At 42.4% G+C, this 24,830-nt stretch overlaps 2 protein-coding genes across 5 annotated transcripts in view; one reads left to right on the top strand and one right to left on the bottom strand.

Annotated features, from left to right (window-relative positions):
• il11ra (interleukin 11 receptor subunit alpha) overlaps positions 1-5,017 on the top strand; it is a 53,093-nt gene extending 48,076 nt beyond the window's left edge. Inside the window, exons 10-12 of one of the 3 annotated variants that reach the window (XM_086300299.1) lie at positions 297-399; positions 579-658; positions 1,208-5,017. In XM_086300299.1, coding sequence (XP_086156425.1) covers positions 297-399; positions 579-657 — 182 coding nt within the window. In that variant the 3' untranslated portion in view covers position 658; positions 1,208-5,017. The remainder of the gene's footprint in view (positions 1-296; positions 400-578; positions 659-1,207) is intronic. The other 2 variants (XM_086300298.1, XM_086300301.1) reach the window with 2 other exon arrangements.
• A 1,717-nt stretch (positions 5,018-6,734) lies between these two features.
• Positions 6,735-24,362, bottom strand: tmem267 (transmembrane protein 267). Of its 2 annotated transcripts, none has more exons than XM_086300303.1 (3): positions 23,907-24,362; positions 16,354-16,818; positions 6,735-9,639 (listed from the first exon to the last, which is right to left on the bottom strand). In XM_086300303.1, the coding sequence occupies exons 2-3, from the start codon at positions 16,759-16,761 to the stop codon at positions 9,304-9,306; spliced, it is 744 nt and encodes a 247-aa protein (XP_086156429.1). In that variant the 5' UTR covers positions 16,762-16,818; positions 23,907-24,362; the 3' UTR covers positions 6,735-9,303. The 2 variants fall into 2 exon arrangements, with proteins under 2 accessions (XP_086156429.1, XP_086156428.1); XM_086300302.1 differs by lacking the exon at positions 23,907-24,362 and adding an exon at positions 18,927-19,015.
• Between the last annotated feature and the right edge of the window lie 468 nt (positions 24,363-24,830).

Below are 24,830 nucleotides of genomic sequence, written 5' to 3' on the forward strand. Positions count from 1 at the left end.
AATTAGCTTCTCACCAGGGAGTAATTAAATCCAGGAACACACACAGCTTTTTTTCTTTCCATTTTTGTCTCACATAGATGTGTAAACTTCTTTTTTTTTCTCCCCATGTTATGCCAATTTGGACTTTTATTGTATTTATTTCACTGCACTTTTACATCTGCTTATTCCATCATGTGTGCGTTCGTCTCTCTGCAATGTCCTGTGTGAATTCTGTCATCTGTCCTTCTCTGTACCTCCCACCCTGCTTGTTTTGCTGAACCTCCCTTCTCCTCTGCTCCTCTTCTCTTCCCACCCAGGTTCTAAACACGGGGATGAAGGTAATTTAGGTCTGGTGATTCTCCTGGTTTTGTTCTCAGTGGTCATCCTCACCACCATCTTTTCCCTCATCTTTGTTGTGTGGTAAGAAAAATACACACACAGGCATATCCCACATCCACAGTCCATGACTGTGTGGTCTGTGTCTCTGTTTTAGTTTGAGTAACATTTTTTTTCTTTTTCTTTTTTTTTTTTTTTTTGGATAGCCTTGCATTCTTAAAGTTTTTGTCAGTCAGTGTTGATGTTTCATTTTGTATATCCAGGATGAGACAGAGGCGACGTGATCATGCCACCAAACAAGAGCTCACCTCTATGGTCAAGATGAAGTCCATCCCAATCTAATGTAAGAAACTGTTACTATTTTTTAGAGGCTTTTTGCCATTTTTATTCCCCCCCTTACATAAACTATGCTGCATATGTGAACATACCTGTCTGTTTTTGTGTTTAGATGAGCACATTTGGGAGTTTTGACAGTTTCAGACATTTCAATGGTGAACAGATTCTGTGGCAAGGAGATAATTAAACTCCTAATTAAATGTCACTTCTTTCAAATTTGTATAAGTACAGCAAAATGCCCTCAAAAGAGCACTAAGCTAGTGAGCCACTGCCTAAAGAAGAACCAAAATGGTTCAAAAGAATGCTATAAACAACATTCAGACAACCCTTCAGATAGCTAGCCAACTTGTGATTATAAGGCTAACACACACACACACACACACACACACACACACACACACACACACACACAGATTATAACCCTCTAAGTATGGCTGTATATCTGTCATCTAACTCTGCTATTTAAATCTGTGCTTTTGTAAAACCTTTTTCCCTCCTGCTTCCCTCTACTCTGCTCTCCTTCACGTGCTCCCTTCCCATCTTCATTTTTCATCAGCTTTTTCTCCTCTCATCTCAGGTTAATTTGAAACATCTTCAACCCATCAGCCCCTTCTGGGGTTTCACCAGTGTGTCAGCCTGTACCATTCCCCGCTGTTAACATGCTGACCGTCCGTATTTGGCTATATTAACCACAGAGCGTCATTCAAGAGTCCATCCAGAATCCAAGGCAGCAGGAACTAACTCATGTAAAGAGCTTGACAAAGTAAGGTCATTACCAGTTTATATCGGCTGACTGATGGACAGTTTTTTTGAAAGATTTCCTTGGACATATTCAGTGACTACAAGTGCACTACCCATAATGCAACATGAGACTCCTACCTGCCGTCCATGGGTATAGGGACAGTCCTCTTCACTTCAGCAATGCTCACTACTACACACGACTGTAGGAGCAACACTGCACAGGGACATATGAGTTCACTCATAACCAGTGCTCTGTCAAGTCTCCCCAAACATTTTTTTTAAACTTTTAAGCAACAAATAAGGAAAAACAAGTGCAGCTGCCAAACAGGAGCAAAGGGGAACATTGTTTCTGGAACAACTCGTCACCCAGAACTCCTCACACTCTCAATCACTGTGAGAGGTAACACATGTTCATTCTCACCTCGACTGATTGACCGACTCAATGCTGTGAAGGAAGCAACACTTCTGCTAATTTCTGTGCGTGTCTGATGCCAAAGAAGCAATGACGGGCATTATGGGCTCAGGTGGGAGGCAGGGAGCAACCTGTCACCTGCTGCTGGCATGAGGGAGAATATGGACATAGAGAATGAGGTCCGGGGTTTAATAGACTTTGTTTCATTTATGACAAGTGATTTTATGTTGCATGATATCCCTGTTATGTTGTCTGGCATATTAAGTAAAGGTTTTTTTTCTTTTATTGTAGTTCTTTCTGTCCATCCATTCACTGTTTCTAAATGTGTGCGAATGAAAGACTCGCATAAAAGAAAGAGGGAAAGATACTGCCCTTTCACAGATCACCAGCATTATGAAAATACATGGATTCTTAGTCATCTAATGCCAATAATAATAACCCCAGGGTCATTGTGTTAAAAAAAATGGGAGTATGTTTTGTTCAGATTCATTATTAAGTCAAACCATGAAATCATAAGAAAAAGAGGAAAGTAGTAAATCTGAAGAGCTGGAACTTAAAATTTAATTGGAATAGATGAAAATTGTTGTCATAAACTGACTGGTGTAGTCAGCCTTTTAAAGACAAAATATGACATAATGAGGCCGTTAAAAAAAGTTTCCTTATCATGTTTTTTATTTTATTTTTATTTTTTTAATAAATTACAAGATTAGAGTGATGTTACTAATGAAATGAGGGCAAAGGTTTAGATCAAAAGGGGCCCTCAAAGGGCCTTTGAGGGGACAAAAGCAAAAAGTGCTACAAAGTAGCTTGCTTTATTGTAACACGAAACATGGAAAGTGATGCAGAAAGTGCTGCATTTGATATCATTAGGAACAATGTGTGTACTCGCACGCCTCATATCTGTCCATACACGAGAGAGGTGCATTCTGGGTGGTTACTACGGTCTTGTTCACCATAGTAACTAACATCGAAAGGGGTACGCAGCACTAGGCTTTCACTGCAGTTACTAAAATGAATGTAAACGATGGTTTTAGGATGCTGATTTTTCTTGGGGTTTTTGTTTGTTTTTTAGGGGACATTTGGGGAGAGGAAATAAACAGCGGGGCATTGGCACAGATCGAATAGTTGCCATCAACTGCAGAGATTGTACAAGAACCACCTGCATCAGCTGTTCAATTAACCTTTGAGTTTATGAGGTAGATCAGTGCATGCTGGGCGGTGGTGGAGATGAGCACGCACGCAATAAACTGACAAGAGTAACCCTCGCTCACTGTACATCTGTCTCAAAACCCATCGCCTCACGGAAAACACTCGATTTCTGGGTGGCCAACACTTAAAAATACCTCCGATACAGCTTGTCTGCTTTAGTCCTGCTTTTCACACCTGTGCCTATAAACCTTGTGTCCTGCTAGCTTTGCACCACAGATGGAACCGAGAGGCTCTTCTGCTTGAGAAGCAATTTTTCTTTCTTTCTTTCTGCTGGTTTGGTTGTTACATTCTGCTCATCTAAGGCTGTGTAGTTTCTTTTGCTGGCTGTCATTTCAGAAACACAAGGTGCATCCAAGTCCAACTTTTTTTTGTTTTTCCCAGTTTGGCAACTGTATTGTCTCTCAAGCTAGCTCCACATATTATGCATGGTTCCAGTTGAAGCTTTTTTGTATATTATTGTATATCAAACTTTAAAAAAATGCATACCTATGTTATATGTGGTGTTTATATGTAAGGAAAAAACATAATCTTTGGGGTAGATTGACAGACATGGTTTAGCTCAGTCTTGTGTTAAGGACATTTCTTTTTAATAAATCTGTCATTCTACACCAATATTACATAGGTAAATGCATTACATGCTCCCTGTCAATCACTCTAGGTCAATACTAAAACTCATTGGACGAATTGGAAGTGAATACAGTGTCAATGAAGGGAGACTTCAATAGTATTAATAGCCTGAGCTAAGCCATTTCTTGTGAGTCTTCCCAGCATTGTGTGTGTGTGTGTGTTTTCCCCCCCAGTTATATGAAGCTGTGTTACTGTACGATTACTGTATGGACAACGTGTTTACTGAGTTAGTCCTTATCCAATGTTTAATTCCTTTTTTTTTTTTTTTAAATAGAACCACAAATGGATGTTTTCTTTTCACTGACACTCTCCTTCCTCCATTCTTGTGGCAACATTCACAAAGACAGTGAAATATTTAAAAAATTATTCACAGAGTCAATTTGAGAACCCGCCCTTTACTTCCTTTTTAAATTGTGTTCCAGTAAACTCGGGGCTCTGATGGATGTGAGATATAAAAGGATGCATTCGGAGCTTTTGTACTAGAATGTGCACACAAATTTGATTTTAATTTCTTCTGTTTTTTGTTTTTGTTTTAAATATTACTATTGGTGCAATGAATGTCATCTTTTTGTCATTTAAAACAATCTTTGTAGCTGAATCTTTGTATAGTAAATTCTTTTTCTTATGCTTGTCTTGTCCTTCCAAGGTCCAGTCAAAAAAAACTTTAATCAAGAGTGAACCCACTACCTGCTCTCTGTGTGACTTTTATACTAAATATTCAGTTTTATAAGGCCAAATTAGGAATTTAAAAAAGATGGTAAATATAACATAGAAGCCACTTTGCCATAATTACTGGATTTACAGGTAATAAAGTTAATATTTTTCCAATCTACACAGTAATGTAAAAGTGAAATACCTGTTTTAAAGATATTTTTATGATAAATATTCAAAGTAAACTTTGATAAATTGTATAAACCATCCATCAGATTCAAGTTTCCGGGCACAGTGCCATATATTTTAAAAGGCGCCTATAAATAAGATGTGTTTTTACTATTACTATTATTATCATTATTATTGTTATATCAGTGACTGTTGTTCACCCTGTCTATTTTGTTTTTAAGGGTTCAATGTGACATGTTTTCTGTAAGTGTATGCCTATGGAGTTCTTTCTGTCTTTCTTGGTGTTTTTGTTATTTTTTTGTTTTTTTCTGTGTGGACAAACTTCATTTACAGTCTGTTCCTCTGCGATATGTGACAGTTAGAGGAGCCTGTTGACTTTTATTTCTCGCAACTCTGATGAAACTCAGGCATCCATTCTCAGATGTACATAGTCATTTTTGTTTCCTCGTGTTCAACAAATATCACCATAAGCTGTTTTTTTTTTTTCTTCCTTCCTGTCCTGGTGTCTGTGAAATAAAAAAAAACTATTTTATCACACTTCTATTCCTTTTTTTTCTCTTTTGTTTCCCATGAAAATTCAATGTTATGGTTCACTAACCTTTTGTCCGTAGTTTCCATTATCTTTTCAGTACAGCTGCGCATTTGTTTTATAAAGTTTATCTACTTCCTTGTGTATCACAGTTTATTCTTTGGTTGTTTGATGGAAAAAAAATCCAATTGTCTAGAGTTACTCAAAAAAAAAGATGTCTGTTATTGTTTGGTTCTTTGCGTTGTGTAAAAGCTGAAAGAATTTCCCCTTAAGGCCTTTTCTCTTTGAGGCAGTTTCTGACGTCTAAATGCTTAAGCTACCTTTTCTTGTCTTCGTGACAAGGAATTTTAAGATGAATAATTAGAAGGAAATAACCCCGATATTCTCATCACACTTTGACAACAGTCTTATTTGTGGTGCAGGGGGGTTTAGCGCAAAGATACTTTGTCGTAGACAGACAAAGTTGGTGGCACCAGGTAGTGCTACTAATAAAGTCAAAGAAGGGTGATGAATATCTCTACACCATGTAAGGAAATATAACATAAAAGGCAACGTTTGTGGTGCAAATAAGACAAGTCTTCATTGTGGCTCTCAGTGCTTCTGTTTATGCCTATCATAACAGCCGTACATTATAGCTCAGAAACCTTTGATATTTAAATCTCATAGTGTACTTGGTGCAGTCGGGCGTGACACTCTCAGCCAAATAAAGAGCTATAATCTTGGTGATAAAAGGAAAAAAATGCACAGATTCATTTTCCAATCTGCGCTTCTGTTTGAGCAGTGTAAATCAGTTGGAGCAAGTATAAACGTACTGTGAGTGGAATACACACAGTATTGTATTAGCACATTGGCACAAGGGCTTTGTACTGACCCTATAGGTCAGTTTAAGACAATACCACTTAGAAAGATAAAAGCTGTTATTGCTCGTGTTTGCCATCGTTAGTTTATAAATGGAGGTAACTGTCTTATGTTACCAACAGTGAGCTTTGCCAAGTAAGCCTTTTGGTTAATGTATCTCAGACCAGACAATTACTGTATATGCTTAGTGTTTCATAGCTGTGCACTCAACTGTGCTTAACGAGGGATCTTAGAACATTTATCCCACCAGGCAAGCAGGATTTTGTCTCCGGTAATGTCAGGGTTAACCTTGGCTTTTTAGGACTATGAAGGTGGTTCGTTTCTTATCAGGGTTTGTCACTACAGTAACTTATGCTGGAGCAGGGCCTGAAAAAGTCAACAATCCTTCACAGATAACTTCCTTTGTGAGGTTTGAACCCAGAATCTCCTTGCTCTAAGGTGACAGTACTCACCACTGAACCAAAGTCTTATTAGACCAAAGGCTGCATTTATCTGGGTTTTTTTTGACACTTCACTAAAACTTTTCTGGTAAAATGCTGCCTCCTGGTGGTGAAAGGTTAAGACTGGCAGTTTGCACATTTGCCTTTCACACAAAAAGATCTCGGAGGAGGCCTGAGCTAGTGTACTCCTACTGCTGGACGAAAGCCCAGAAAAATAGGATTGTGTCAGGATGTTAAATCAGTGCCAAATCAAACACGTGGATCCTCTGCAATCCCGTGGAAAACAGGGGAACAGCTAAAAGTATGCCCACCCCCCTCATTTCTTTATTTTTGAGCAAATAACCAGACCTTACCCCGTGACGAAAAACTTTCAGAGCCCTTAGAGAACTTCAGAAAGATGCAAGTCATTATACAAAAACACAGCAAATATACACAGGATACATTTTATTGAGATAAAATAACACTACATTAAAACTATCTTGTTGCTATATACTTTACTATTAACCAAAAACATATTTGTCCAAAAATACAAAACATTATTTTAAAGCACAAAACTTAAATAGTGCAAATTCCAACACTTAAAGTCATATGGTAAACATAAAAGAGAAAATGACACTGGCAGTTAAAGTGGGACAACAGCCAGCGTGTAAATTCCTTCCATAAGCACTAAACTTCAAGTTAAATAAGTGTAAAGTGGAGGCCAGTGCTCTGTTTGCCACTGTTAAAGCTGTTTTTCCGCATCCTGGTAGTCATAAGCAAAGCTTTACAATGCCTTTGTCTTCTATGTTGGTTTTGTTTTATTTAAAACTCCAGTGTTACTCAACGCTTCTGTTACTCAAACAGTTGTTTCCGATCCGTTCTGTGACCCTTCCAAGAAAGTAGCAACAAAACAGACAAGCCTGTAATAAATCAAATAAAGAGCACTTCAAACTATTATGTACCAGCAAGTTTGTTTGTTTTTCTTCCCCCAAACAATGAGCACTTTTCAAACTTTCTCCCCCTCATCCATTATTTTATTTCACAATCACAACTAAATATTCCTGACTTACCTCCACTTACTAATGGAAATAAATAAATAAATAAATAAATAAAGATCATCAAAAGTGAAACTACAGTAGCCACCTAGTGGACAACAGGCACAACTACAACCTTAATCACCAAGCACCAGCTTTACAAAAATGTATCCCTGTTTTCCATCTGGAAACAGACAATTCAAGTCCACCTTCTCTTATACTGAAAGCATGTTGCTTATATTCAAATACCCATTTCTAAACCCACTATAATACAACATTACTAAGCATCATTTAAACCAGTGTATAATACTGTTAATGAGTGTTTATGTTATTTGGTCTACATCTAAAAACAGTGTAATGACAAAAACTCTATGTGTGGTATATCTTTGCTGCTGATAATGCAGCAAAGTGATTATAATGAGTGAAAACAAACAGTCCTGCAAACCCTGTTTTCACCGCTGAAAAGCTAAATTTCAGCATATAGTCCAGGGGTGTCCAACTCCAGGCCTCAAGTGTCAGTGTCCTGCAGGATTTAGATGTGTCCTTAATCCAACACAGCTGATTTAAATGGCTAAATTACCTCCTCAACATGTCTTGGAGTTCTCCAGACGCCTGGTAATGAACTAATCATTTGAGTCAGGTGTGTTGACCCAGGGTGATATCTAAAACCTGCAGGACACCGGCCCTTGAGACCTGGAGTTGGACACCCCTGATACAGACTGTACCTCACACTGTTAGCCATATAAATATGGCAGCATTATGGGAGGAAAAATGCTGGAACCACGCACAGATGATTAACACAGCATGTCCCCTTTCTTCCATTTTGATGATCTAAATCTAAACTCAACTTTTTTTCAAGTTTCACTCCATGCTGTGTCAGGACACCGAATCACACCGACTTTACTCGTCCGTCACAGTTTTTGCTCAAACGACGAGGGCCGAGCTTGAAGCCGTCAAAGAAATACATAACAGCAGGAAGCCAAAACCTAACTGAGCATCTTTACTACAGCATGTCTTAAAAGGGGATTCATTCCCTTCCTGTGATGATTGACGTGCACAGTAAAGAAGCCTCTGAGCCACATATAACTCACTGTTGGCAAGGTTTCACCTTTGGAATAAGGAGACTTGATGTTATCCATTTCTGTGGCTGGCTCAACTTACCCTACAAACTGATTTCTAAAAACTGACCATTACAGGAAAAGTTATGACTGAGTGCACATTAAGGCTTCTCCAGGCAGGAAAATGAAAGTTGCAGTATGTTGACATGCTGGATATTACAAGCATTAACAGCCAAAGAGGACATTTTGTTTAGCTGCTGGTAATAGACATGGGAAATAAAGAACCGTATGTGGGCAGATTTTTAACGTACTATAAAGAAAAACAGTTTTGAGGTGCACTAAGAGTGAAACTGAAAGACGTCTCGCAGAGCCTGGAATTGATTTTGCCTTTGGTTGACGTTTCCTTCAGCGCCCTTTGAATGAGGCTGGATAGTGACAGTAAAAGTGATGAACCTCCATCGGGGTTTAAGTCTGTGAGGTGTTGTGTAGGTGAGCAAAAAGTTGGGCAAGCCCTGGTAAAAAAGATATGAGTAAAAAGAGGGTTCACATCTTTACATTTAGTCCCCAGGTTATTGAAGAGGATTCTGATACAAATCCATGCCATGAAAAGGAAAACAAACAAACAAACAAAAACAGTGATTGGCACTTATATTGGGATGTTCCCATTTCAAAAAGCTAATTTAGTATTTTACAGCCATCTCCACCAATGAAAAGTCAAACGTTTACTGCTTTCCTTATAATATAATGAGCTTTCTCATTCTTTGTGAGAAAAGAAAACAAAAAGTTTTCATTATTTATGTCAAATGAACTGAAAAATGTCTTCATAGCCATATATACGTGTTCTTCAGAATTTAAAGGTATTTGATAATTATTTTAAATAACTAAGAACATTTTTATCCAAAGGTGATCCAAAGTTGGTGATGCCTTAAACATCGATGGCCACCCCGTGTTTAGTGAATATCACATCTCTGGTTCCCGTCAGGTACATGAGCACTGAACACAGGTGAGGGAGCGTCGCCGTGGTGCTGACGTATAACCAGTATGGGATCGGCGCCGTGTTGCCGAATGGGCACACCCACAGGCCGTGGCGCACTGCATCCCGGACGTGGTGTGTCACCATGGAAATGAAAAGCATCCATGGCAAGGAGCACCAAGCGTCTTTGAGGCGCCCGAGCCACATGAGGAAGCGGAGAGTGAGACAGATGATGGGAATGAGAGAGGAACAGTGCAGCGGTGGACGCTGAGGGAGTGAGACAGCAGCCTGGAAGAGCAGTGAGAGACAGCGTTAGCACCACATATATCCTTTGGAAACATGTCAATCCATGTCAACAGTGTTCTGTACTGTGGAGATCCTGTCATGAGTCATGCTCCAGCACACACACACACACACACACACACACACACACACACACACACACACACACACACACACGAGGTATAGGCCTGCCACGATTAGTCGACTAGTCACGATTACATCGACTATCAAAATCGTCGACGACTGATTTAATAGTCGACGCGTCGTTTGAAGCTTTGTAAGATCACAAAGGACGCAGGAATGAGTAGTAGGATTTAAGAGTGTAATAACGGACTGAAACAGAAGATGGCAGCACTGCATGTACAAGGATGCCAGCTGCCGTTAAACCCCGAAGAAGAAGAAGCTGTGTCCCAGAATTCATAGCGCAGCCCAGCTCAGTTTCCAACAATGGCGGCAGCTAGTTAGTTTTAATGTTACTCTTATTATTCTTTCTGGGTCACAAAATAAACGTTTAACATATTTTCAGGTGAGAATGTAGCTGTGTAAACCTCAAATATCTGCTCAGTTTATCAAGACACCACATATTTTCAAAAGCGCTCCCAACGTTTTTGGAGACGTCTGTTACCCACTAGCTCGATAGCTAGCCGGGGGCAAGGCTCACTAGAGCCGACGAGAACACCGGACTCCTGGCAAATCGTTTTCAAACCCACCGCCGTCTTTCGCTACTCAGGTTAAACATGATATATAAGTCACTTAGATAACTTAAAAATGTTATTGTTGGGCCTTTTTTAGTATTTTATTTGTTCCTCAGTAAATCGGTTTGGCTGAGATTAAAGTTATAGTTTTTACACAGCTGAATAAACGTCAAGCAGACAGCTGATTATCAGAAGTGTGAGACGCTCGAGAATATACTCCGGTGTCCTGTTATATTTTAGATAGCAAGGAGCAGACAGCTGAGTTTATTAAACTCCACTGAAACAATCTGGAAATTTAATTAAAATTTAATAAACTATCATCTTGTCTTTATTTTTAGTTAGCACATACCTTAAACACTTAAAGCTGTAAGCTAATGATAGTTATATAAGAGCAGATGCATGCATGATCTGATTAGTCGACTAATCGCAAAAATAATCGGTGACTAGTCATTATCAAAATAATCGTTTGTGGCAGCCCTAATGAGGTACATCTCTAAATTAGGGCTGCCACAAACAATTATTTTGATAGTCGACTAGTCACCGATTATTTATGCGATTAGTCGACTAATCAGATCATCATCATCATCCAAAATAAACAAAAAGTCCTTCAAAAATAAAATGCAGCAACCATCACTGGACGTAAAACTACAGCTTATTGCACCAGCAGCATCTGCTCTTATATAACTATCATTAGCTTACAGCTTTAAGCTTTTAAGGTGCTAACTAAAAATAAAGACAAGATGATAGTTTATTCAATTTTAATGAAATTTGCAGATTGTTTCGGTAAAGTTTAATAAACTCCTTGCTATCTAAAATATAACAGGACACCGGAGTATATTCTCAAGCATCTCACACTTCTGATAATCAGCTGTCTGCTTGACGTTTATTCAGCTGTGTAAAAACTATAACTTTAATCTCAGCCAAACCGATTTACTCAGGAACAAATAAAATACTAAAAAAAGCCAAACAATAACATTTTTAATTTATCTAAGTGACTCATATATATTTAACCTGAGTCGCGAAAGACGGCGGTGGGTTTGAAAACAATTTGCCGGGAGTCCGGTGTTCTCACGGCGCTAGTGACCTAGCCCCCGGCTAGCTATCGAGCTAGTGGGTAACAGACGTCTCCGAAAACGTCGGAGCGCTTTTGAAAATATGTGGTGTCCTGATAAACTGAGCCGATATTTGAGGTTTACACAGCTACATTCTCGCCTGAAAATATGTTAAACGTTTATTTTGTGACCCAGAAAGAATAATAAGAGTAATATTAAAACTAACTAGCTACCGCCATTGTTGGAAACTAAGCTGGGCCGCGCTATGAATTCTGGGACACAGCTGCTTCTTCTTCTTCGGGGTTTAACGGCAGCTGGCATCCTTGTACATGCTGTGCTGCCATCTTCTGTTTCAGTCCGTTATTACACTCTTAAATCCTGCTATTATTCCTGCGTCTTTTGCGATCTTACAAAGCTTCAAACGACACGTCGACTATTAAATCAGTCGTCGACGATTTTGATAGTCGACGTAATCGTGACTAGTCGCATGCGCCAACCAGCGTGCAGCCTGTTACAGTCGCTCCTGCTTTCTCTTAGTTTAGCTCTTTTTTCTTACGTATTCTTTTTTTTTCTGACTTGTATTTTCCTCCGTTTTCTATCTCTTACTCAATCATGTGGATTGAGAGAGTTTTTGTTCTTCTGGTGGCCGTGGAACTGTTACTTTTATCATGGAACGGGACCGCGGCACATCTCCTACACGCACGGACTGTTTACTCCAGAGATCAGCTGATCGCCCTGATGCCGGCCGGCTCGCTGGCCAGGCCCGCAGAAGTGCCCGCAGAAGTACCAGCTGAAATTTGGAGGAAAACACATCGGGGATGCAGAGGTCAAGGACAGAAGAGAAGAAAAAAGGTGACGGTGAGACAGCGGAGGCTCGAAGCGAGGAGGAGGTTTAAACCGTGTCTGCCGTCTATCGTGATGGGAAATGTGCGATCGTTGGCAATTAAAATCGACGAGCTCTCAGCACTGGTACGGAGTCAGAGGGAATACCGAGAGTGTAGCCTGATGTGTTTCACCGAATCATGGCTGCACCAGGTCATTCCCGATGAGAATGCTTCCGTGGAAGGCTTCCACACTGTTCGGGCGGACAGGGACAGCATCGCTAGCGGTAAGCGTAAAGGAGGTGGGCTTGCTGTTTTAGTTAACAACCGGTGGTGTAACCCTGCCAACATAACAATCAAAGAAAGGATTTGTTGCCCGGACACTGAACTGTGTGCTGTTGGACTCAGGCCGTATTATTTACCCAGGGAATTCTCTCACGTCATCTTGGTGGCTGTTTATGTTCCCCCCTCTGCTAACCCCACAGCTGCATGTGACACTATCCACTCTGCCATAGCTCGGCTACAGACTCAGCACCCGAGTGCCTTTATTGTGATCTCGGGTGACTTCAACCATGTATCACTGGACAATACACTACCAACATTCAAACAATATGTGGACTGTCCCACCAGGGGAGAGAAAACTTTAGACTTACTGTATGCTAACGTCAAGGATGCATACAGCTCCTCCTCCCTCCCCCCACTTGGTAGGTCAGATCATAACCTGATTCACCTCACCCCCCGCTATGTGCCAATTGTGAGGAGGGAACCTGTGACCACCAGGACTGTTAGGAGGTGGTCAGAGGAGGCAATAGCGGAACTACAGGGCTGTTTCGAGGTGACCGACTGGGAAACACTCTGTGAGCCTCACGCCGAGGACATCAATGGGCTTACTGAGTGTATCACAGACTACATAACTTTCTGCACCGACTCCATTGTTCCAGCTCAGACTGTTCATTGTTACCCAAATAACAAGCCGTGGGTGACTAAGGACATCAAAGCCCTCCTCAACAACAAGAAGAGGGCTTTCAGAGGGGGCAACAAAGAGGAGGTGAGGAAGGTCCAGGTGTTACTAAAGGACAAGATCAGAGAGGCTAAGGACAATTACAGGAGGAAGCTGGAGTGGAAACTCCAGCAGAACAGCATGAGAGAGGTGTGGAGGGGCATGAAGACCATCACTGGATTCAGGCCAACCAACAGCAGGGGAGCTGAGGGAGGTGAGAATAGAGCCGACGAGTTGAATCTGTTTTTCAATAGATTCGACACCACAGTGTCTGCTCCCACCCCCACAACCTCACCTGCAGTCAGCCTGGAATCCAGAGCCACACCACTGTGCCAGCCTCTCTCTTCACATGTTGCCTCCTGTGAGATTCCTGACACCCCTCCCCCACCCATCACCTTCACTCAATACCAGGTTGAGATGCAAATGAGGAGACTTCACTCAGGCAAGTCTGCTGGACCAGACGGAGTGAGTCCCCTTGTCCTCAAGACCTGTGCCCCCCAGCTGTGTGGAGTCTTTCATAAACTGTTTATGCTGAGTCTGAGTCTGCAGAGGGTCCCGGTGATGTGGAAGACATCATGCCTCGTCCCTGTACCAAAGACGCCTCGTCCCAGTGGCCCCCAGGATTACAGGCCCGTGGCACTGACCTCCCACATCATGAAGACCCTGGAAAGGCTCATCCTGGACCAGCTGCGACCCATAGTAAGACCACATCTGGATCCCCTTCAGTTCGCTTATCAGCCTCGTCTCGGAACAGAGGACGCCATCATCTACCTGCTCAATCGTGTCTACACCCATCTGGACCAGCCGGCGAGCACTGTGAGGGTCATGTTTTTTGACTTTTCCAGTGCTTTCAACACCATCAGGCCGACCCTCCTGGGTGATAAGTTAGCAGCGATGCAGGTGGATGCTTCTCTGGTGTCCTGGATTGTTGATTACCTGACAGGAAGACCACAATATGTACGTCTCCCACAGTGTGTGTCTGACAAGGTGATTAGCAACACAGGGGCACCACAGGGGACTGTCCTCTCCCCCTTCCTCTTCACCCTCTACACCACAGACTTCAGCCACTGCACAGAGACCTGCCATCTTCAGAAGTTTTCTGATGACTCTGCGGTGGTTGGATGCATCAGCAGGGATGATGAGACAGAGTACCGGGCTGTGGTCGACTCCTTTGTCACGTGGTGTGAGCAGAATCATCTGCAGCTCAACGTGGCAAAGACCAAGGAACTGATCGTGGACTTCAAGAAGACCAGGAAACACTTGACCCCTGTTTCAATCCAGGGGGTCAGTGTTGACATTGTGGAGGACTATAAATACCTTGGAGTACACATTGACAATAAACTGGACTGGGCTAAAAACACCACAGCACTTTACAGGAAGGGCCAGAGTCGTCTCTATTTTTTGAGGCGACTGAGGTCCTTCAACATCTGCCAGAAAATGCTGAGGATTTTCTATGAGTCTGTGGTGGCCAGTGCGATCCTCTATGCTGTTGCATGCTGGGGGAGCAGGCTGAGGGTCGCAGATGCCAACAGACTTAATAAACTGATCCGTAAGGCCAGCAATGTTGTGGGGATGGAGCTGGACTCCCTCAAGGTGGTGTCGGAGAGGCGGATGCTGTCCAAGATAAAGACAATGTTGGATAACACCTCCCACCCACTCCATGACATGTTGGTCAGTCACAGGAGCTCGTTCAGTGAGAGACTGAGATTACCGAAAAGCACCACTGAACAACACAGGAAATCATTCCTGCCTGTGGCCATCTCCCTGTACAACGCATCCACTTAACACACTGTTTGCTGCTACAACTACACATGTTTCTTTTCCAAATATTTATTTATAAGTGACTTATGTATGTATGTATGTATATATATGTATATATTGTACTATTCTTAGTTAGCGTATTGTCTGTCTTGTCTTAATGTTGGTTTAAAATGGAGCACTGTAACAAAAAATAATTTCCCCCAGGGATCAATAAAGTATTCTGATTCTGATTCTGATTCTGATTCTGAAATCGTGGCAGCCCTACTCTAAATGTATGTATGCATATGTATATGTAGATGGATCAACTGACAGGTCAGATGCGTCTCTTAGATCTTTGCTGGAACTTTTTGGATTTATATGACTTATAGAAGCTGTTCAGTTTTTTCACACTGCACACCATGCTAAGATATACCAAGTGTTTAGCTAATTGCTCTTTGAGAATCACTTTGTTGGTGCTGACATACAGTTTTATGCCTGTCAATTAAACTGTTATCTACTGTCTGTGTGTGTGTTCTCTATCAGTAACACAATGAAAGAAGTTACTAACATGTTTTTGTAGATTCAACTAAAGAAATGAGAACCAATGCTGTGTTTCTGCCAGTGAAAGTGTCTAAAGATACAATTTAAATTTTTGATACATTGCTACACTGTTGGGCTGAAAGACCAAAAGAATAGTCAATATTTCAATGATGTAATGGATGACAGTCATTTTTTAACATACATATAAAATGAAGTAGTATTTTTCTTGGTGCGTCACCATAGCTCACCCTGTGGATTGTGCTATGTTCCCGGCATAAAATCCATATCAGAAAAGCCCAGATTGAATTCTGCCCCAGGCCTGTTACTGCATGCCACTTACTTTCCCATCATTTCTTCTGTGTCTAACTGTTGTTATGTAACAAAGGCAAAATACCCCCCAAAAAATCTTTTTCATAAGGATCCAAACTTATTAATATTCAGTGGCCATTTGGAGTAGAAACCATTTGCACTCCAGCATTGGTTCTCCTGGCTCGCTCGTTTGATTTAGCATCCCCGTGGATTATCTGACAAAGAAACTGAACACATTTACAAGAAAAACATGGCTGCTGCCAAACACAAACACCTACAATCCCTGATAAATAGCAACTCATGAGGCTTAAAAATAAAAACAAGTCTGTGAAATTAAAAATTTCTGCATGGGTTGTTTCAGTGTTTTCTCTCAGTGGGAAGGTTATAATGAACATTGTGTCCTGTAATCTACTATAATGGCACATGTATGGGTGCATTTAAGACTTAATCACTAAATAATTAGCTCTCCAAGAGAAAGGTGAAGGACTTAGGGAATACTTTGTACCCTATCATTTGTAAGCTTATTAAGCATTCAGATTAACCCTCTATGGCGAAAGTCTTACCTTGAGTGATAAGGATCCAGCCATATAGAAGTGGTCCAGGTCTATGATTGATGCCAGGAGCCCTGCGAGTAACACCTCATATAAATCGCTCTTTTTCCTCAGTCCAATAACAACCGCCCATGACCACAGCCCCACCAATCCGTGCGTGGCGTTGTCCAAGACAGCACGCAGCCACAAGTGTTGCTGTATGACAGACAGCTGTAGGACGTGGTCTGCCACCACACAGAACATCCCGAGTCCTGCCGACGCCAGCAGGGAGGCGGAACTGAAAGTCTGCAGGAGGGCCTGAGCTCTCTCCGTCTCCAGAGCCAGGCTGAGAGGTACGGGAGCACCATCTCCCCTGAGGCCAGGTCCCAACAAGGGGGACGAAGAAGGGGAGGAGTCGAGCTTGGAGTAGAATCCTTGCATGTTGTTAGATGGCTGGAGGGGCCAGTCAGCATTAAAGGTCAGCAAGATTCAGGCAAACTGGAATAAAGGAAATAAAAGGTTCATCATTCACTGCTTATCTGAGCAAACGTGAAGCAATCTCACACACACACACACACACACATACACTCTAATGCATGTTCATGGACACAAATTTTATTTTATTTACTTATTTTTGGTGACAGACTTTGACACTGATGTATTTTAACAGGAAGCATATTTTGTGTCTTATTTAGATTCTTTAGAGGACACATGTCAGCTGTCCTGAGGGCTTTCTAAAAGCAGCTTCCACTGTATTGCAACTCAAACCTAACTGGGGAATTTTTATAGACAAAACATAACCAATGAGTTCTTGATAATAAAATAACAATTAAAACAATCCAACTGTAAAATTCCCACTACCGCCACCCCCATCCTGTCTCCAAATGTGGACAACATTGCCTTTTAAAGGTGAAATATATTCATTTGACATGAATCAGTGCATATGAAACTGGACAGATGAAAAATTGAATATAAAGGCATAAAATAAAGGATAATTAATTTTAAATTAATTCATGTATGAAAAGCAGAAAAAAAAACACCTGAAAAATGTGTGTCTGATAAATGAAACTATGGGCTCATTTAACAAACTTCAATGTTATTATTATTTATCCATCCATCCCATCCATTCGCTTCCGCTTATCCTTTTCAGGGTCGCGGGGGGCGCTGGAGCCTATCCCTGCTGTCATAGGGCGAGAGGCGGGGTACACCCTGGACAGGTCGCCAGTCTGTCGCAGGGCCAACACAATTATATTATATATATTATTATTTATTTATTTAAATTTTCATACCTATATTGTTTCTGACCATGTCTGTCCCTTTTTGTTGGCTGGCAGGATAAGATGCAACGTTACCAAGCTCAGATCATCAACCTGGTTTCTTAAACTGTACTCAAGTGACCTCCACAGTCGCCAGATCTCAGTCCAACAGAGCACCTTTAGGATGTGACTCACACCCTAAAGCAGGGGTGTCAAACTCAAATACACAGTGGGCCAAAATTCAAAACTGGAACAAGGTTGTGGGCTAACATTAATATTTATTGGAAAAAAAAATCTTCCTCCAGATATGAGAATGAATCTTTTCTTATGGACTCAAACAAGTTTTGCTGAAAAACTGAATATGGAACAAGCAAATCTTAATACTAAACAATATATATATTAGCTGTATAATACCAGTAGGCCAGCTCTGATAATAATATGGTATGGCTTCGCGGGCCAAATGTAATTAGGCTGCGGGCCAAATTTGGCCCGCGGACCAGAGTTTGACACCTATGCGCTAAAGGAAATCTCGGAGGAATCTTTCCAGCACCTGCTTAAATCCATACCAGGTAAAAGGGGGAACAACCCAATACTAGCAAGCTGCGCCGAATAAAATGTCCAGTAAGTGCACGTATTTCAGTTACAGATCATACCTATATGAAAAGAGCAAACACAAACCACCCCGCACCTTCCACATAGGAACAATACCTAATAACAACACATAATAAAGTACTGTGGAGAACTGAACAACAAATACAAAGTTCACACACATAAGACAGTTTGAGTTCCCTGAAAATCCACAGCTTTCCAACACCCAGATTATTTTTTATTTTTTGGACCATGGGGGCATGCAAAAATAGATCTGATGCGTCTCATGCAACTGAGCGAAATGTAGGACAGACTCAAAAGGCGCCCTGCTTTTGTCTTTTACTACCAGCTGATGATGCAACAGCAGTGCTTCTCTTGAAGATGCTCCTATGAATGAAAATTTAATTAGCTGGTTATTTTTGTCACCGGCTAGCGGCTCCAGCTGAAGTCCCTGCCTGCAAAGCTCCTTGCGGTCCGCGTAATGTTTGTTTGACTTGACATTAAAGTCAAACAAACATTAAAGACATCTTAATTACACCCAATATAAGCGAGCTAAAATAACACCACAGACAGTGCTAGGCGCTACGTGGCTAGTAGTGACAGAGATGCTGCTATGTGTAGGCGGACAGCAGCTGTCACGATTAGCGATGGATTGCACGTCATCGTCCCCGATTTAAAATTAAGAACAAATGTATAACCGATCAATAGGAGATTTTTTATGTCATTTTTGATGAAACGCTTGGAAAATAAACCAACCCTTACCCCATTTCCCTGCATCCGTAAATCTACTGAAGTGTTCACACTTCTTCTGCTGTGTTGTGTTGTAGCGCCAACGCTCAGCGGTGCTTTGCTGCCACTCGCAGGGCATGAGTGGGACCCACCAGCAAAGTATCGCTAGAAGACCAGAAGGGTTCAAATCCACTATATTGCCAAAAATATTTGCTCGTCTGCCTTCATACGCATATGAACTTGACTGACATCACATTTTTAATATGATGTGAATGCATGCTTCCTTTGCAGCTATAGCAGCTCCAGCGCTTCCGAGTGCTTTCCAAAAGGTTTAGAAGTGTGTTAATGGGAATTTGACTATTCTTCCAGAAACACATTTGTGAGTCAGACCAACAAAAGTATTCTGTCAGGTTGTGCGTCAGAACTCTGTGCAGAGGTGTCAAGGTCTACCACACCAACAATTCTTCAAAACATGGATGGCCTTTTTCTGTTCCAATTGTCATGTTATAACAGGAAAGGGCCATCCTGAAACTGTTTCCAGAAAGTTGGGACCATCCCACCTCCACTTTTCACTTGGCACAATGCAGTCAGACAAGTACTGTTGTCCTGGCAACCACCAAACCCAGACTGGTCTGTTGAATTGCCAGACAGAGAAGTGTGATTTATAAAAACACATCTCCATTCTTAAGTCTAGTGGCACCATGTTTTACACCACTACATCTGAGGCTTTGCATTGCACTTGGCAATGTAAGGCTTGAATGTAGCTGCTTGGTCATGGAAACCCAATCCATGAAGCTCTCTGTGCAGTCTTCTTGAGCTAATCTGAAGGCCACACGAAGTTATGAGGACTGCTTCCACTTGGTTACAACAGATGATTGTGGAATGTTTAGTAGCAAGAAAACTTCATGACTAGACTTGTTGCACAGGTGGCACCCTATCATGGTACCATTCTGGAATACACTGAGTTCCTGAGAGCGACACACTTTTTTACAACTCTTTGTCTGCATGCCTAGGTGCCTGCTTTCTTACGCCTGTGGCCATGTAAGTAATTGGAACAACTCAATTGATTTATTTGGATGGGTGTTGTGTGGTGTTAGTTCAGCAAGTATTACACACACACGCAGGTAGGAACAGAGGATTACCGGAGTTGACTCCTTTCTTTATTTTTCTTTTTTTCTTCTCCAAAACCACAACCAGAACAACATACTCACTAGCGCCCTCTAGCGCTTCTGGTAAATGCATCTACAGAACAAATGCAATAGTATGTGTGGACACAACATCTCCCCCTTTGAACAAGGACTTCTTATGTGAACCTGACTTCATCATTCTGATGTATGTCACCTAATACACTTTTAACATATTTCACATTACTCAGTAACATTCACTTTCCCATGACAAAGTCTTGGGTCCAGCAAGGTGGGTTCCTCATCCTGGTGGGCCTAAGCCTACTATCAGACTCAGAGTTAGATGCTAGATCAGTTTCTGGTTTATGACAGTCCATTGTTGTGTCAGAATCAGTACCTGCGTTCAGCTCTGACAGAGCCGATAAGTGTGAGGCGTTCCAGGTCCGTCCATCATCCAGCAAATAAGTGTTTGGTCCTTTCCTTGTCATGACAGTCCTTGGTTTGGAAAACTTTAACTCGCCTTTCTTTACCTTCCACGGCTTCCTAACCCGTACCTTGTCACCAGGCTGAAAGTTGGATGGTTTGGCGTGTCTGCGAGCATCAGTGTATTCTTTCATTTTCATTTGCTTATTCTTAACTCTTTCGCACATGGTATGCCTCTCTGTCTGAGGAACAGGCATATCCATTACCTGTAACTTTGTTCTCATTCGTCGTCCATGGAGCAGTTCTGAAGGGGAAACTCCAGTTGTTGAATGAGGGGTTGCTCTGTAGTCCATCAGGTAAGTTCTCAGGAACGATTTCCAGGGTTGTCCTTGAATCGAGGCAGTCTGTAGGCAGTCTTTAATGCATCTATTGAATCTCTCAACTTCCCCATTAGCTCTTGGGTAATACACTGAGGATCTCAGGTGTTGGATTCCCCTGCTTTTCAGGAAGTCAGTGAACTCAGCAGAGAGAAATTGATAGCCATTGTCACTTATCAGTGTCTTTGGATTCCCTTCACGAGAGAAAACTACAGAAAGGAATTGAATGATAGTAGCTGCATCAGCTCGGGGAGCAAAAGCTACTTCAGGCCACTTGCTAAAGTAGTCTACCAATGTGATAGCAAATCTACAGTCAGAAGGGGCTATTTCAAAAGGGCCTATGATGTCCACAGACACCTTTTCCCAAGCAGCAGCTGGTAAAGGAATGGGTTGGAGTGGAGCATCATGGGTGACAGCGGACTTGTCATTCTGTCTGCACGTTGCACAGTTCTTTATCAGTGTCTCTATATGACAATCCATTTTGGGCCACCAGTACATTTCCCTCAGGCGTTGTTTGGTACGGACGATGCCTTGGTGAGTTTCATGAGCTATATCAGTGAGTTTTTTCTGCAACGACTCAGGCACTAGCAATCGATGTGTACCTCTGATGATGCACTCGTTCAAGACCGCGAGTTCATGGCGGATTGGGAAGTACGGCTGTAAGTCAGGATCCAGTGACGTCTTCCTAGCAGGCCAGCCTTTCTGTATCTGCACACGGAGCTTTGTGAACACTGGACAGTCTTTGCACCCTGACTGGAAGTCATCCTCAGACACAGCACTCAGATCAGTGAGGATGGCTGCAACTGACTCCACATCCTCTGCACATGCCATGTCTGTCTCGGAAAGTGGAAGCCTAGAAAGACAATCAGCAACATGGTTCAGTGACCCAGTTCTATATTCCACTTCATAATCAAACTCCAACAGGCGAGCTGACCATCTGGCTATGCGTAGACCAGCTCTGTTATTGCCCTTAGTAGTCAGCAGTGTTGTAAGTGCTTGGTGATCTGTTCGTAGGAGGAATTTTCTGCCCCAGAGCCATGTGCGCCATTTTTCAGCAGCCCAGATGCAAGCTAGAGCTTCCTTCTCAATGATTGAGTATTTCCTCTCTGCATCAGACAAGCTGCGAGATGCAAATGCAACAGTATGTTCTGCATCATTACCGTCAAGTTGAGTCAAAACAGCACCTACACCGTAGTCTGAGGCATCTGTTGAGACTATGGTTGGCTTACTGGGGTCGAACATCACCAGGGCAGGGCTGTGCACGATTAACCGCTTGACTTGATCAAACGCTGCTTGAGCTGCTTCGTTCCAGTGGAATGAACAGTCCTTACGCAGAAGAGCTCTCATAGGTTCAACAACAGTCGCGTAATTTGGCACAAACTTGCTGTACCATGCACTCAAGCCAAGAAATGAGCGCAGGGTTGCAGGATCAGTAGGGGGCGGAGCATGCAGGATGGCAGTGACATGAGAGTCATCTGGCAGCAGACCTTCTGGACCGATCTTTTGACCCAAAAAGCTCAGAGTAGTTTGACGGAGTTGACATTTGTCAACATTGAGTTTCAGTCCTGCATTGTTGATTCTGTGTAACACAGCACGCAAGTTGGCCTCATGTTCAGCTTCTGACGTTCCGTATATGATGACATCATCAAGGTAGCATTGCACCCCTTTCTGGCCGCGTAGGATTTGTGTCATCATCTTTTGGAAGGCTGCAGGTGCTGAACTCAACCCATAGGGAACTCTGCAGTACTGGTACAGTCCTTCATGTGTAATGTAAGCAGTGAGCCCTCTACTCTCTTCATGTAGTTTCAGCTGATGGTAGGCGGATTTAAGATCCAGGGTGGAGAACATGACAGCCCCACGCAGCTCAGACAGTATGTCCTCTATCAGTGACAAGGGATGACTGTCAGCGACCACCGCTTTGTTAGGTTCTCTCAAATCAACACACATGCGTATGCCACCAGTCTTCCTTCTAGTGACTACAATCGGGGAGACCCATTCAGATGCATCAATTTTCTCTATGATGCCATGTTCCTCAAGGTTCTTGAGTTCTGCGGAAACAGCATCACGGACTGACAGGGGTAAGCGTCGAAGTTTCTGCTGTATTGGCTTCACTTCAGGTCGCACCTTCACTTTATGTACAAAGTCCTTTGCACATCCGAATGCAACTGGAGACTCACATTCCTGTTTACATTGAGTGGGCAGAGCCGAGGTTTGCTGGAGTGCAGCACAGACCTTGGGACTGTCAAGGACTAATTGTCCCCCTTTTATGTGTAGCTGGAGGGCAGTCACCAAGTCCATTCCCAGTATGGGTGTTCCTGTTCTCACAATGTAGAGATCTGTGGAGGCACTCTTGCCATTGTAAGTAATGTCAGCTCTAAGACACCCTAATACATCCAGTTTCTCTTTTGAATATGTAATAAGCTGAACAGCTGGATTACTTAACTTAACTGAGCCAAAATTTGTGCTGTAAACATGTTCAGGCAGTATGGAAACACCAGACCCTGTGTCTACTAGTAGCTTAACAGTGCATGCCTGTGCAGTATTTGGTACAGTGACTGCAACAGTGCACATCAATTTAGCCGGATCACCACTGACACAATTGTCAACAGTTAAAACACACATTTCAGGAACAGTCACTTCATTAACAAGCTTATGAGAAGATTTACACACTCTCGAAAAATGTCCGATTTTCCCACACGTATTACATTTGCAGTCTTTTGCGGGGCAGGATTTATCATTGGCTTTGTGATCAGCTGAACCACAACGGTAGCACGTCGGAGCTGTATCCGTTTTTTTAGCTGCTTTGTATTTTGGCTTGCGCATCTTCTTTTGTACTTGAACAGCGGCAACAGGCTTTGTTTCACCGACAGCAATGGCCTTTGCATCAGCTATTGCAGCCTCTGTACGCCTAGCAATTTCCAAAGCTCGATCGAGCGTCAAATCCTCCTCCATTAGCAGTCTTTCACGTATACGAGCATTATTTGTCTTCTCTACAAGTTGATCCCGCAACATTTCATTCTCCATAGCCCCGAACTTACATTGATTCACGAGCTCACGCAGTGCTGCAACGTAGTGATCTGTAGACTCACCGACAGCTTGGGCTCGTTGCCTGAAACGGTATCTCTCGGCGACAACATTGACTTTAGGATGAAAGTACGTTTCCAAAGCCTTTACGGATCCCTCGTAATCATCCGTAGCGAGTGGTAAGGCGCTGTAGATTCGTTGTCCCTCCGTTCCCAAGCAGTGAATGAGCAGGGCCCTCTTCCTCTCCGTAGCAAAGTCATTACCCCCGATCGCCAGCAAGTAGTTATCGAACAACTTTTTCCACGCAGCAAATGGAATTTTCGGTTCGCCCGGGCAATCCAGGAACACAGCCGGGGGTTGCAAAGAGAGCAGAGCCATAACTTAATCACCACTACTCTCGTCGCCACTTGTTGTGTGGTGTTAGTTCAGCAAGTATTACACACACACGCAGGTAGGAACAGAGGATTACCGGAGTTGACTCCTTTCTTTATTTTTCTTTTTTTCTTCTCCAAAACCACAACCAGAACAACATACTCACTAGCGCCCTCTAGCGCTTCTGGTAAATGCATCTACAGAACAAATGCAATAGTATGTGTGGACACAACAATGGGTGAGTGAATACTTTTAGTAATATAGTGGAGGTCAGGGGGGAAGCAGGGCCTGTATGAAGACAGCAAGTGAGTGATGAGTTCTGGGGTAGAATTGACAGATGGGTTTCAGGAGGGAGTGGGATTATATCATGGACCAACTCTGTGCCTCTTCTTGTTCGCGATGGTTTACAGATGAGGTCAGGCAGGAGTCTTTGTGGACTATGATGTCTGCAGATGATGTTGTAATCTGTAGTGAGAGTAGAGAGGAGGTGGAAGAAAGCCTATAGAAGCAGAGGCATGCTCTGAGAGAAAAGGAATAAAAGTCAGTAAAAGCAGGGCAACTACAAGACTGAGACAAGTGTAACAGTCACGATGCAAAGAGCAGAGGTATTGTAGATA

This window comes from Aulonocara sp. 'chitande type north' Nkhata Bay, linkage group LG7, assembly GCF_057382095.1.
Source record: "Aulonocara sp. 'chitande type north' Nkhata Bay isolate Kocher_YH1m ecotype deep benthic linkage group LG7, A_spYH_male_GT1.1, whole genome shotgun sequence".
NCBI lineage: Eukaryota > Metazoa > Chordata > Actinopteri > Cichliformes > Cichlidae > Aulonocara > Aulonocara sp. 'chitande type north' Nkhata Bay.